The sequence below is a fragment of the Rousettus aegyptiacus genome, unplaced genomic scaffold (assembly GCF_014176215.1).
Source record: "Rousettus aegyptiacus isolate mRouAeg1 unplaced genomic scaffold, mRouAeg1.p scaffold_m13_p_12, whole genome shotgun sequence".
In the NCBI taxonomy this organism is placed as follows: Eukaryota; Metazoa; Chordata; class Mammalia; order Chiroptera; family Pteropodidae; genus Rousettus; species Rousettus aegyptiacus.
The window spans coordinates 59646300-59659405 of NW_023416287.1; the positions used below are offsets into that span (position 1 = coordinate 59646300).

Sequence of the window (13106 nt, forward strand, 5' to 3'; positions counted from 1 at the left end):
AATAAACATTTTAACAAAATAAAAACTTCAGCTTTACCATATATATTGTCTACATGGGAATGTAAAACTTGGTAGAAAGCTACTGGTAAAATTCTTCTTACTAGGTATCAAAGGAGTAAGGTAATTTTTGTCATCACCAATTAAAAACTTTTACGAAATAAGACTGTTATAAAACAATTAAACCTTGCAAATGCACTAGTCTCCAGGAAGAAAGTCCTGGAGGAAATTCTGCTTATTAAAATTGCAATTTTAGTTTCCATTAAAAGGAGAATAAGACAACAGAAGATGGGTCGGGAAGACAAATTATTTCTTAATGTCAGTTGAGCTTATTTCAAATGAGATAACGTATCTACACCAGGTTGGGTTCAGTACAATTTTGTCTCAACTCATTTATCTAATTCAGTCATCTTGATTATAGCCTCATGGACTTCATTTTGAGAGAAAGAACTCTGTAACAAACAACCCACACAACATGTTGATTACTGAACAGTTAATTCTAATTAACTTGGGCATGGCAAGAGAATTTTGATAAAGTCCTAGAATACAAATATAGTCTGCTTATACTGGACTAACTTATATAAAAAACCCACAGCATAGTCTCCAGACAAAACAAAAGAGTCAAAGAGATCTAATTTAAAGAAACAAATGAGAAAATTCAAATCACAAATAATTTATTCTTCTGTTAGAGTTGATATAGTTTTAAATAGCAACAAAGTACACAAGTGGTGGAAAATTGGCACAGAACCTATAAGCATTTCAATCTCAATAAGGCTGTCCATGCTTTATCTGTTCAAATTTGATGTCCATTTTCTACTAAAAAAGTTGGGGAAAAAACCTCTTCTGACCTTGAAACACACACACTCTCATACACACACAGACACACACTGAAATTCCTCCTTTTGATTACAGGATGTTAAGAACAGTTATGTTTTGCTTATTCAAATTAATGGCACCCCTTCTGCTTTGTTTCCAGTTAGAAGTGGGAAAAACCAATTCAATTATAAAGAATAGGCAACTGTGATGACAAAAGCAACTTACCTTTGGGCTAGATGTTTTCAGATTATGTTTAAATAATTGTGGTTATAAACTTCTCGATGCATGATTTTCTGCCCAACGCAATATCCCTGAATTAAGCTAAAATAATCAGGCACAGAACAGTCTCGAATATGATTAAATATGCTAATAAACAGTGATTTAGACTGTTATCTCTATGCTTTTAATACAAATCATAATAAACTTCGTCAATAAGCATTTTCCTAAACATCTGTTTACATTTACCAACATAAAAAAAGGGAAAAACTTAAGTGTCCCTTTATAAATGTTATTATTTCCAGTTAAGAAAGTTGAAAGAAAAGTTTCTCTAAGTCTCCTGAACTATTCTATTATATAAACCAATTAACCTTCTATTGTTAAAAAGTAAAATTACTGGATCAATGCTGACTTCTTTGATATCATTTATAAAATGTTCTGCTATCACTTACCAAGTTCCCTGATTACTCAAACAAGGTAAAATTAACACTTCCATTTTCAGTTTATTGCTATTTTAGGAGACATTACCATTTCATTTACATGAAACTGTTACCAAGATTCTTTAAATCCAACATGAAGTAATTCTTATTGCCTCACATTTTAAAATTGTATTATAAATGATCTTTATAAAAAAGGTTATACTCCACAAAACTGGAAAGCTTTAAAAAAATGTCATTTTACTCAAAACTGTATCACAGTGCCCTTGATTATCTAACAGATAAAAGGGATCTTAATTTCCTCTTAAGAACATTAACAGTGGACATATGGTCTTCTCCCTCACCTTTATCTTTATAGTACACCATACTGAAACCAACACAATCAAGCATCCACCATGCTACAATCCACATTAAGAGAGGAATTATGATTCTGTCCAATGCGTAGTGTTCCGCCTTGCATATTTACCACATGAAATAAACATAATATACAAAATATTGCTGCTGTAAAAAGTGTACATTTCCCTCTTCCCCTTACAAAAGAATCTGTGGAAAAGTATTAAATTCCCTTAACTTTCATAAACATACTAAGCTGTTCACACCTTTCAGTCTGTAACAGTCCATTTGAAACAGTTCCGAAATCATTGCAAATTGGTTATGTCGTATTTTCTGTCCAATGTTGCCATCTAGAGTAGAAATGTGAAATTAAGAGTATTTTTGAGCTACTAAGCCTGTTACAACTAAGCCACAAAGGCTGCTTATGGATGAAACAGCCACTTATCCACAAGGTTTTTCCAAAAACTAGATGGAATGGAAGGATCTCTTCACAAGGAGGTGTCCACAGTGTTGAGGTGACAATATGGCTGCTAATAGATACTGGCTATTGGAATGTAAGTACTTTTTCACTGCTGGTAATTTCCATACTGTCCCTAAAAGATAAAATTTTAAAATATGATTATATAATAGTTTGATCACAATAGTTTGACACAAGAAATTACAAATAAATCTTAACATTGCCATGCTACAAAAGCAACTGCATCTACAACAAAAATTGTTATGTGTACAGTATGTCTGTAATGTCTTCTGATATTACATTTAATTGCAAATGGATTTCAGAGTCTTTGAGCATAGAACAGTACCTATTATGTAGTGGAAAATTTTAATGTTTTGTAAATTTTGTTGAACTGAATTGAACAAGAATGAATGAGAAGTTCTGGTCCTCAATTCTGGTGTAGCATATATTAGTACATAAATTATGCTAGTATAACAAATTTGTGACTATTTAGCTTATAATGGCTACTACTATGAATTAACATCAAGGGTATTTGGGATACATGGCAAGGATGGAAAGACATCTGGGAGATAAAGGGAAAAGATCTTCCTATCCATACAAAAAAAATTGAGCCTTTTCCTGAGGCCAATAAAGTTTCAGGAGAGGTATTCGGATAGGCAGAAGGTACATAAAATCAAGGAAAATTGTTTGTCTTGCTTTTAATAAAGTAGACTTAAAAGCCTATAGGCTGACAGGACAGGAAAGAAAAAGATAGTACAGATATCAAAGAGGTGATGAAGTAGTAAGATTCTACAAGGGAGGTAAATAATGTCTAGTATACAGCTGTTAAGTTTTGCTTTTGGGAAAGAGAATGAACAGCTATTCCTCTAAAACAGAAAAAAGGTAGAAAAACATGTTTGAAACTATATAACAAAACTTTCTTAAATATTTTAAAAATAGATGCTCATTAAAGGATCTATTTTCTAAAACCAGTACTCACTGGAAAGCATATAATCAGGTAATTGTTTCCTTTGGTTAAATTTCCTCCTGTAAATCACTTTATTCCAACAAAGTATTCTAAAGTTGAAATACCCCTGTACCATAGGAAATATCAGTACCCTAAAAGTTTAAATTTCCATAGAAGTTGATATACTTCAAAATTTGCTGAATGCCACAATATGTCTACTGGATTCATTAATGCACTAAAAATAGAACAAAGATATTTAAAAAATATTAATGTAGTTTATAATCAGCAAAATTTAAAGTCAATGCTCATCTTAAAATACTGGTGGCAGAATATCAAATCTAGGATTTCCTTTAAAATACTCTGAAAAGAAAAAAAAATAGTGTAGGAGATACGTAAAACAGCATTGGCAAAAGGTTGATAATTGTTGATGTTGGTTGGTGGGTGCATAGCAATTAATATGATACTCTTTTTTGTATTTGTTCAAAGATCCCTATAATATAACATTTCAAATAAGAAATATAAGTCAATACTTAGCATGCAGGAGCTTATTATTCAAGTGTTAGATGACCTAAATACTAAAGCTGTCTAGGTCCTAACTCTATTGTTAACGTTCTATTTCAGTCTAACAAAGCTTGAGACTCAGTTTCTTCAACTATAAGATGGGGCTGTAACATTTCCATTTCTGGATCTCAATTTCCTTTCCATTCATGGCTACATTAATTCTCACCTCTTTTGTTTCTTAGAAATGAATAAAAAGAGGACATGAAAAAGGGCTTTTATAAAAATTATTTTAAAAAGTATATATAAGCAAATCTCAATTCTGGAGGGAAATGCTCCCCTAATGAATGTATACAATGTGATATTAATGACAGTGAGTTGCACATATTATGAATAATATGAAAGCAGAAGAGAGGTTAAAAACTGCTCTGCTATATGTTATAATTTATCTACTGTATTATCAATTACTTGAGAGGAGAGACTAGGTCTTATCTATCTTTATGGCCCAGATATTGAAGAATGCTTGACACATAAGACTTCTTCAATAATGTATGCCAAGTATTATATTCAAGTGATTATAAACATTTATTGACCAAATATTATGTTAATCACCATAATAAACTTAAAAAACGGAAGGTCAGACTTATAAATAAAGGACAATTACACAACAAAAGTTCTATAAGAGTTCAGTAAAGAAAAGGTAATTACAAAAATATTTCAGAGAATGTGGGAGCATTAAAAGAGTAGTAAAATTTAGTAGTAGAGAAAAGAAAAAATGGCAATTTTTCTTTGGAATAGCTAAAGTAAAGGAATGGAGAAAAAAAATCAGTATAGAATGCTTAGGGAAGTGGATAATACAAGAGAATAATCTAGAATAATGAGGAGTAGAAGATATTACTTGTTTGGTAACACGGAGCTTAAAGTAACTGAAATAAGAAGTCTGGCTCATATTAACAGTAGCTGACTCTTAATATATCTCAATTAATTAAGACCTCACCATGTGTCAGACACTATAATAAGTGCTTTGTGTCCATCTTTAACCTACAGAGCAAATATTACTTCCATTTTATATAAAAAGAATTGAGGCACTGAGAATTTGAGTAATTTGACCCACACTGATCACAATGCTAGGACCAAAGCAAATCATGGCAAGCCCCAAAAAGATTACTGTACATCTGCAACCATTGGCAAATTCCAGGGTTAAAAAGAAAGCATGGGTTTTAGAGCCAGCAAACAATTTCTACTAATAACTCCACCACTTAATAGCTTCTTGTCCTTCAGCAAGTTACCTAACCTTCGTTTCTCAATTTTCACATCTAACTAACAAGGGTAATTATAATCCCTACCTCAAAGAGTTATTCATGAAGAAAAATAGGAAAATGCTCTGCAAACTACTCAAGTACTCACTGATATTACTGGAGGCAGCATGGTTTAATGAATCAGGCTCTAGTTACTAGAGACTCTAGTCACTTAGAATTTGCCATCCAGTTCTACCATTTTGTAGCTCTGGTCCTCTTAGGTAAATCACTACAACTCTCTAAGCCTCAGCTTCTCTCTCTCTCTCTCTCTCTCTCTGCTTCTTTAATTTTTTTTTTTTTAACTACAAAACTCCCCTAACCAAAGTGTTAAGAATGAATGGAAAAGAAGCAAAAAGACAGCATGGGAGGATCCTTCCATGATGAAACTAGATGTTAACAGTCTAAACTAATGTAAGATGTTAGAAGAAGTGGATAGGTTGTTTAAGGAACGACGATTAACAAGATTTTGTATTTTATTAAGTGGAGAGAGGGAGGAAGACTTAAATAGTGGAGATGTCCAGTTAGGCATCTGACTTTCAGAAGAGGGAGTTAGACTAGAAATAGATTTGGGAGTCAACAGCATGGCAAACTGAAACCACGTGAGTAAATAAGACTGAGTATATGGAATGAGAAGATTCCCTAGAACAGAAACCTGATCGACGCCAACCTTTAAATTTCTTTTTCATTTACCTAATAATATGAAAGTCTTAAAATTATTCGGTCATAATACTTTTTAGGGGTTTCTTTCTCCAATTTACTATAATTACCATTCATTCAAATCTAGGAAGTAAAGGCCTTATTTACTTATTTATTCTCTTAAGATTTCATTTATTTACCAATATTTACTGATTACTTGATATTTTCTACTAGGTGATAAAAACAGATACAGTGATGTTTTTAAAAAGCTGACATTCTAAGAGAAGAAGGAATGATAATAATAACTACATAATGTCATATGGAGATACATGCTCTGCTCAAAAGTTAAAGCATCCACATCACATTTAATGAAATTTTCCCACTAAGATCAGGAACAAGGCAAGGATACACCCTCTCACCACTCCTTTACAACACTTTACTGGAATTCCTAGTTTATGCAATAAGAAAAGGAAATAAAGGTACACAGATTGGGAAGGAAAAAATAAAACTATCTCACTTCACAGATCACGTGATCATCTAGGAAGAAGATGCCAAAAAATCAACAATAGCAACAAAAAAACTCCTGAAACCAATAAGCAAAGTTGCAGGATAACGGTTAACATACAAAAGTCAATAATTTTCCTATATACCAGCAATGAACAAGTAGAATTTGAAATTAAGAATACAATACCATTAGCACCCCCAAAATGAAATACCTAAGTATAAATCTAATTACAAATATGTAAGATCTATATGAAGAAAAACAAAACTGATAGAAGAAATCAAAAACTAAATAAATGGAGAGATATTCCATGTTCATGTATAGAAAAATCAATAATATCAATAATGTCCCAAGTTGATCTCAAGAGTCAACATAAACTCATTTAGAATCCCAGCCAAGTTATTTTCTGGATATTAACAAAATGTGATTCTAAAGTTTATATGGAGAGGCGGAAGACCCAGCATAGTCACACAATATTGAAGAAGAACAAAACTAGAGAACTGACACTATCCAACTTCAAAACTTACATTAAAGCTAAAGCAATCAAGACAGTGTGGTATTGGTGAAAGGATAGATAAATAGGATAAATGAATAGACCCACATAAATATAATCAGCTGATCTTTGACACATAAGCAAAGGTAGTACAATAAAGCAAGTAAAGTCCTTTCAACAAATGATGCTAGAACTGGACATCCACATGCAAAAAAATGAATCTAGACACAGACCTTACACCCTTAATAAAAATTAACTCAAAATAGATCATTGACTTAAATGTAAAATATAAAAGTATAAAACTCCTAGAAGACAACATAGGAAAACACCTAACTGACCTTGAGCTTGCTGATGACTTTTTGGATACAATATCAAAGGCATGATCTCTGAAGGAAATAACTGATAAGCTGAACTTAAAATTAAAATTCTCTACTCTGCAAAGGATAATGTCAAGAGAATGAAAAGACAAGCTAAGAAGATAATATTTGCAAAAGACACATATGAAAAAGAACTGGTATCCAAAATATACAAAGAACTCTTAAAACTCAACCATAAGGAAACAAAACAACCCAATTTTTAAAATGGACCAAGGGACTGCAAATTGGTACATCCACTATAGAAAGTGGTATGGAGGTTCTTCAAAAACCTAATAACTGATCTACCATATGATTCAGCAATCCTTCTACTGGGTATTTACCCCAAAGACTTGAAAACCCATATCCGAAAAGATGTTTGTACACCAATGTTCATAGCAGCATTATTCACAGTGGCCAGGACATGGAAGCAACCAAAGTGTCCTACAATAGATGACTGGCTAAAGAAGTTGTGGTACATATATACAAAGGAATATTACTCAGACATAAGAAGAGATGAAATACTGCCATTTGCGACAACATGGATGGACCTTGAAATAATCATACTAAGTGAACAAGGCAGACAGAAAAAGTTGAATAATCACATGATATCACTTATATGTGGGATAAAAACCTAAACGCAACAAATGAACAGGACAAACAGAGACTCGTGGACATGGACAAGGGACCGGTGGTTATCGGAGGGAAGGGGGAGGGGAGAGGGAGATGGGGGAAAAAATTTAAATCATTTCTTCAATTAAAAAATAATTAATTTTTAAAAATAAAAAAATAAGATAAAATAAAAAATGGGCCAAAACCTCAAAAGACACCTCACCAAAGAAGATAGAAAAATAGTAAATAAGCATATGAAAAGATGATCACATGATATGTCATTAGGGAATGCAAATTAGAATGAGATAACCACTGCACATCTATTAAAAGAGCTAAAACCCAGAACATTGACACCACCAAATGCTAGCAAGAATATGGAGTGACAGGAACTCTCATTTATTGCTGGTGAGAATGCAAAATGGTACAGCTATTACAAAACACAGTTCGGCAGTTTCTCCTAAAACTAAATATACTCTTACCATACAATCCAGCAATCGTGCTCCTTAGTATTTATCCAAATAAGATGAAAAATCTGTACACAGAGGTTTACAGCAGCTTTCTTAATAATTATCAAAACTTGAAAGCAACAAAGATGTCTTTCAATAAATGAATGTATAAACAAACTGTGGGACATCCAATCAATGGAATATTATTTAGCACTAAAAAGAAATTTGCTATGAAACCACAAAAAGACCTTAAAAGCATATTATTAAGTGAAAAGCCAATCTGAAAAGGCTATATACTACATTATTCCAAGTATATAACAAGTTGAAAAAAAGGAAATATGGAGACAGTAAAAAGGTCAGAGATTCCCAGGGGTTAAGGTGATAAAAGAATGACTAAGAACACAGGTTTTCCATGGCAATTAAAGTATTCTGTTCAGCAAAGTACCTATATACAAATACATGCAAGAAAAATACCAAGTTTGAAAAAAGAAACACCCAAAAGGAGTACAGGAAACAATACCTGGCACTCATATATGAACAGAATTAGTGTTTATTCCTATCACCTAGACTGAAAAACTCGTAATTCAAGGGCATTGAGCTAAGTAATCAAGAGTCCATCCTTAGTAGTAGTGAGAATATTTAACACAGGACAAAACACTGCTCTGTTCCTGCCTAACAAATATTAAAAGCAATCCCCCAAAGATCAAGTTGTTTTTAAATTATTTAACTGGATCACAAAACAAAGCCCAAGACTATTTCTAAAAACACAAATATATCTATCACCCAACAAAGTAAAATAGTTACAATGTCTGACATCCAATCAAAGATTATCATGACTACAAAGGATGAGGGAAATATGAATGATAATGAGAAGAAAAAAAAAACTGACCCATATGTTAGAATTAACAGAAAGGATAGCAAAACTGTATCATACTTGTACGCCATATGTTCAAGATTTAGGGAAAGGCATGAAAGATATAAAAAAGATCTAAATCAAAGATGAAAAATATGTCTGCAATGAAAATTACCTGGAACTGGATTAAAAGCAATTTAGACAATGAACAAGAAAGATTAGTGAACTTCAAGACACAGCAAGAGCAACTACCTAAAATAAAAGACAGAAAAAAAGAATAAAAAAAAAAATGAAGAGGATCACTTAACTATAACACAACTTTAAGCAGACCCATACACATGTAATTGGGGTCTGAAGAGCAGAGAAAGGGGTATATTTAGTCAGAATTTTTTCAAATTTGATGTGAACTATAAAGCCACAAATCCAAGACGCTATACGAAAGCCAAGTATACGAAAAATGAAGAAAACTACACCAAGGCATCTCTAATCGAATATCTAAACACAATCTAAGCAAGGGAAATTTTCTGTTAAATAATTTGATAGAGGAAAAAATCTTAAAAGCAGCTAGAGAAAAGATACACTACCAGAGAGGAAAGATAAAAGTGACAGATGTTTCCTTAAAAATAATATAAATGAAAAAATAGTAGAGTCACATCATTAAAGTGCTGAAAGGGAAGAAAAAAAAACAACTGTCAACCTAGAATTATATACCCATAAAAGAAAAACTTGATAACCTGGACTTCAAAATTTTAACATTCCTCTCTTCAAAAGAGAGTGTTAAGAGAATCCTAAAGCAAGGTAAAACAAAAAATTTGCAAATCATGTACCTGACAAAGAACTTGTATATAGAATCTATAAAGATCTCAATACTCAATAGTAAAAAAAATCAAGAAGCAAATTTAAACATGAACAAAAAGTTTGAAAGGTCATTTCAGAAAAGATAATACACACATGAGAAAATGGTCAACATCTTTAGTCCTTAGGGACATGCAAACTAAAAGCACAATGAAATATCACTCTCTAAGTATCAGAACAGATAAAATTTAAAGGACTGACCACGCCAAGTGTTGGTAAGGATGGGGAGAACTGAAATTCTCATACACTACTAGTGGGAATGTAAAATGGTACAATCAAGTTGGAAAACAATTTGGCAGTTTCTTAATAAGCTAAACATATACCTACTATATGATCCGACCTTTCTACTCCTAGGTATTTATTCAAGAAAAATGAAAGCAGAGATTTATACACAAATGTTCTTAACACTTTATCTGTAAATGCCCCAAACTGGAAACCCAAACTTCTATCTTTAGTTCAAAGGATAAATAAATTGTGGTATAGTCATACAATAATGGAATATTATTCAGCAATAAAAAGTAATTGGTACATACAATAATAAACATCAAGAGAATTATGCGGAGTTAAAGCCAGACCAAAAAAAGACAACATACTATATGATTCCATTTATATAAAAGAAATTCTGAGACATGGTAACTAATCTATAGTGAAAGAAAATAGATTAGTGGTTCCCTAGGGAAAGTTTGGTAGTGAGGACAATTTCAAAGGGGCATAAGGAAATTTTTGGAAATGATGGATATTTCACTGTTTTGATTTTGATGATGACTTCACAAGTATATGTACATGTCAAAATATATCAAATTGCACACTTTTAATATGTACAGTGTATTGTATGTCAGTTGTAATTTAATAAAGCTGTTTAAACATATTAAGAAGGAAAGGGAAATAGAGTGAGGCAATGGAGAGTGTTACTATTTTATTTTAGATAAACGGTGAAGGAGAAAAATTTCAAGAAGAGGGAACAGAAGGTACTGAGGTAGAAACATGCTTGCATTCATGACAATGTGACTGAAACACAGTAAATGAAGGCATGAGTAGCTGGGATATAAATATAGAGATGAGGTGGTGGGGTAGAAGGCAGGGCCACAAGTCATGTAAAGCCATTATGAGGTCTCGCTTATACTGTGAGTAAGTTTAAGTCACCACAGGGTTTTATGCAGAGGGGCAGCATAATCTGACAAATGTTTTTAAAAGATCATTCTGGGAGCATACCCTGCAGAGGACCCAGAATGAAAGCAAGAAGACCAGGAAGGAAGATACTACTGTACTAATCCAAGTGAATGACAACTGTGACTTTGACTTGGGTAAGAGCAGGAGGTTGTGAAAAATAGTTACTGAATATAATTTTAAAGGAAGATATGGTATTTGCTGTTTGCTGAGATATTTGATTTGCAAAAAAGAGAGGCATCAAGAATGACTCAAGTTTTTAACCTGAGGAATTAGAAGAAATGAGGTGCTGTTTACTGAGATGGAAAAGAATGGTAGAGAAACAACGGCCCCTTAACAAGGCTTTCTCTCTCAATTTCCCCACTCTTTTAATTCATACTGCATACTGCTATAAGATTCATCTGTCTTGATCACTGTTATAATTACATTACTGTTGAGTTTAAGAATCTGTTTTGGTTTTCCATTGCCTTAACCATCTTGAAGAAGTGGGCTACTTTCCCTGAAATGAAGAGACCAACAGGTGTTTGACTTGGGGGCTACAGGTAAGGTGAAACACAAAACAAATGTGGAGAGACCACTGATTCTAGAATAGCTAAAACAGCCCCCTCCTCAGTTTTTTTCTAATGAGAAAGCAGATGTGGCTCGCAATTACCCAAACATTATGGGTCTACAGTATAGTCTAAAATTCCTAAGAATGTTAAGGGGTGGAATAATTATAACAATTAAAGTATGATTGACACTTTAAAAATAAAGGGTTTAGAGTGCTGACCTGCTCAGTTGAAAATCTGTATGTAACTACAGTTGGCCCTCCACACAGGCAGATTACCAATCACGTAGTTCGAGACAGGTTTGAACTATATGGGTCATCTGAACTACAATCAATTGAAAAAAATCCACATATAAGTGGACCTGTGCAGTTCAAATCTTGTTGTTCAAGGGTCAATTGTGTATCATATATCATGTTTATCAAGTCCCGTATATGGCTTTTAAGAATCCTCCTAATCTAAAACCAATTTCTCTCTCTAGTCTTGCCTCTTCTTCTTCATGCTTCTGCTTTATTGAACGATATATGTCAACAGCAGTCCTTTGTGAATGTACTTCTGACTAGAAAACCCTTCTCCCTCCTCTATGTCTAACCAGCTAATACGTACACATCCTTAGCCCTCGTACTTATCTAATACTTCTCAAGGAACATTTTTCTCTACCTCTGGGTTAGAAGCCCCTTCCACAAAAAATCTAGTCTTTTCCTCATCGAAGTACTCCAAGTCACACTATATTATGTCACCTACTCATTTATCTGAACCCCATCTAGACTTACATTCACAAAGGTAGAGTCCATGTCAATCTTAGTTCCCAGCATACCCCAGTCTTAAGTACTTGGCATATAAATGTTGCTCAAGAAACATTTATTTAATGGTGTTAAGTATAAAGGATTTAGAATACGCTGATTTAGAAAATGGTCAGTTTATGCCACAACATGCTGAAGTTGAGGAGAATGGCAAAACACCCAAAGAGAGATGTTCTATACACAGGTAAAAAAAATGGAGCTGAAGTTGGGTTTAGAAGGGTGAGCTAAGAATACTAAAAATATAAGACAGGGTAAATATAGAGACTAAGAATGACACTGAGCCAAAAATTGATATTTGGGTAAAAGAAAGATAAGCATAAAGGAATCACTAGAAATTAAGAGAAACAAAATAGCATAGTAACTAACAGAGAAGCTAAAGAAAATCATGAAAATAAGAACACGTGTTAAATACTAAAGTAAATTCAAGTCAGTAAATTCTTCCATGAGTCATGGGAACCATGCCTGTTTTACTTATCTAGGACCTTATACAGTGTTCAGTACACACGGAAAATAATAGTTGTTCAACGAGGAAACAAATGACCCAAATCTCACTTTTTGAAAAGTTAACTTATGGATTAGAATGAGTCTAAATGTTATCTTCTCAAGAACCTTGCCCTTAAATACTTGCCCTTAAATACTCACTAGCCAAGACTTATTTTACTTTTAAAATTTAGATAAATTTTCTGCCTAATCTTTTTAGTTCCAGTATATTTTAAAATATTAGTCAACTGTCCTTAACCTTGTAGTTTGTCTCTTATATCTCTTTATCTTTATCACTTAAATAGGAAGTGTCAGTACAAAGGAGTTAAAAGTTTGAGAGAATGTTGATACCAAACTTGTTCA

At 32.9% G+C, this 13106-nt stretch overlaps 1 protein-coding gene across 6 annotated transcripts in view; it reads right to left on the reverse strand.

The window, feature by feature from the left end:
- Positions 1-654: 654 nt before the first annotated feature.
- SS18 (SS18 subunit of BAF chromatin remodeling complex) overlaps positions 655-13106 on the reverse strand; it is a 67223-nt gene continuing 54771 nt past the window's right edge. For 3 of the 6 annotated variants that reach the window (XM_016160087.2, XM_016160092.2, XM_016160090.2), the window contains one exon: positions 655-2392. In XM_016160087.2, the coding sequence (XP_016015573.1) occupies positions 2366-2392 (27 nt within the window). In that variant the 3' untranslated portion in view covers positions 655-2365. The remainder of the gene's footprint in view (positions 2393-13106) is intronic. The other 3 variants (XM_016160088.2, XM_016160089.2, XM_036229922.1) reach the window with 1 other exon arrangement.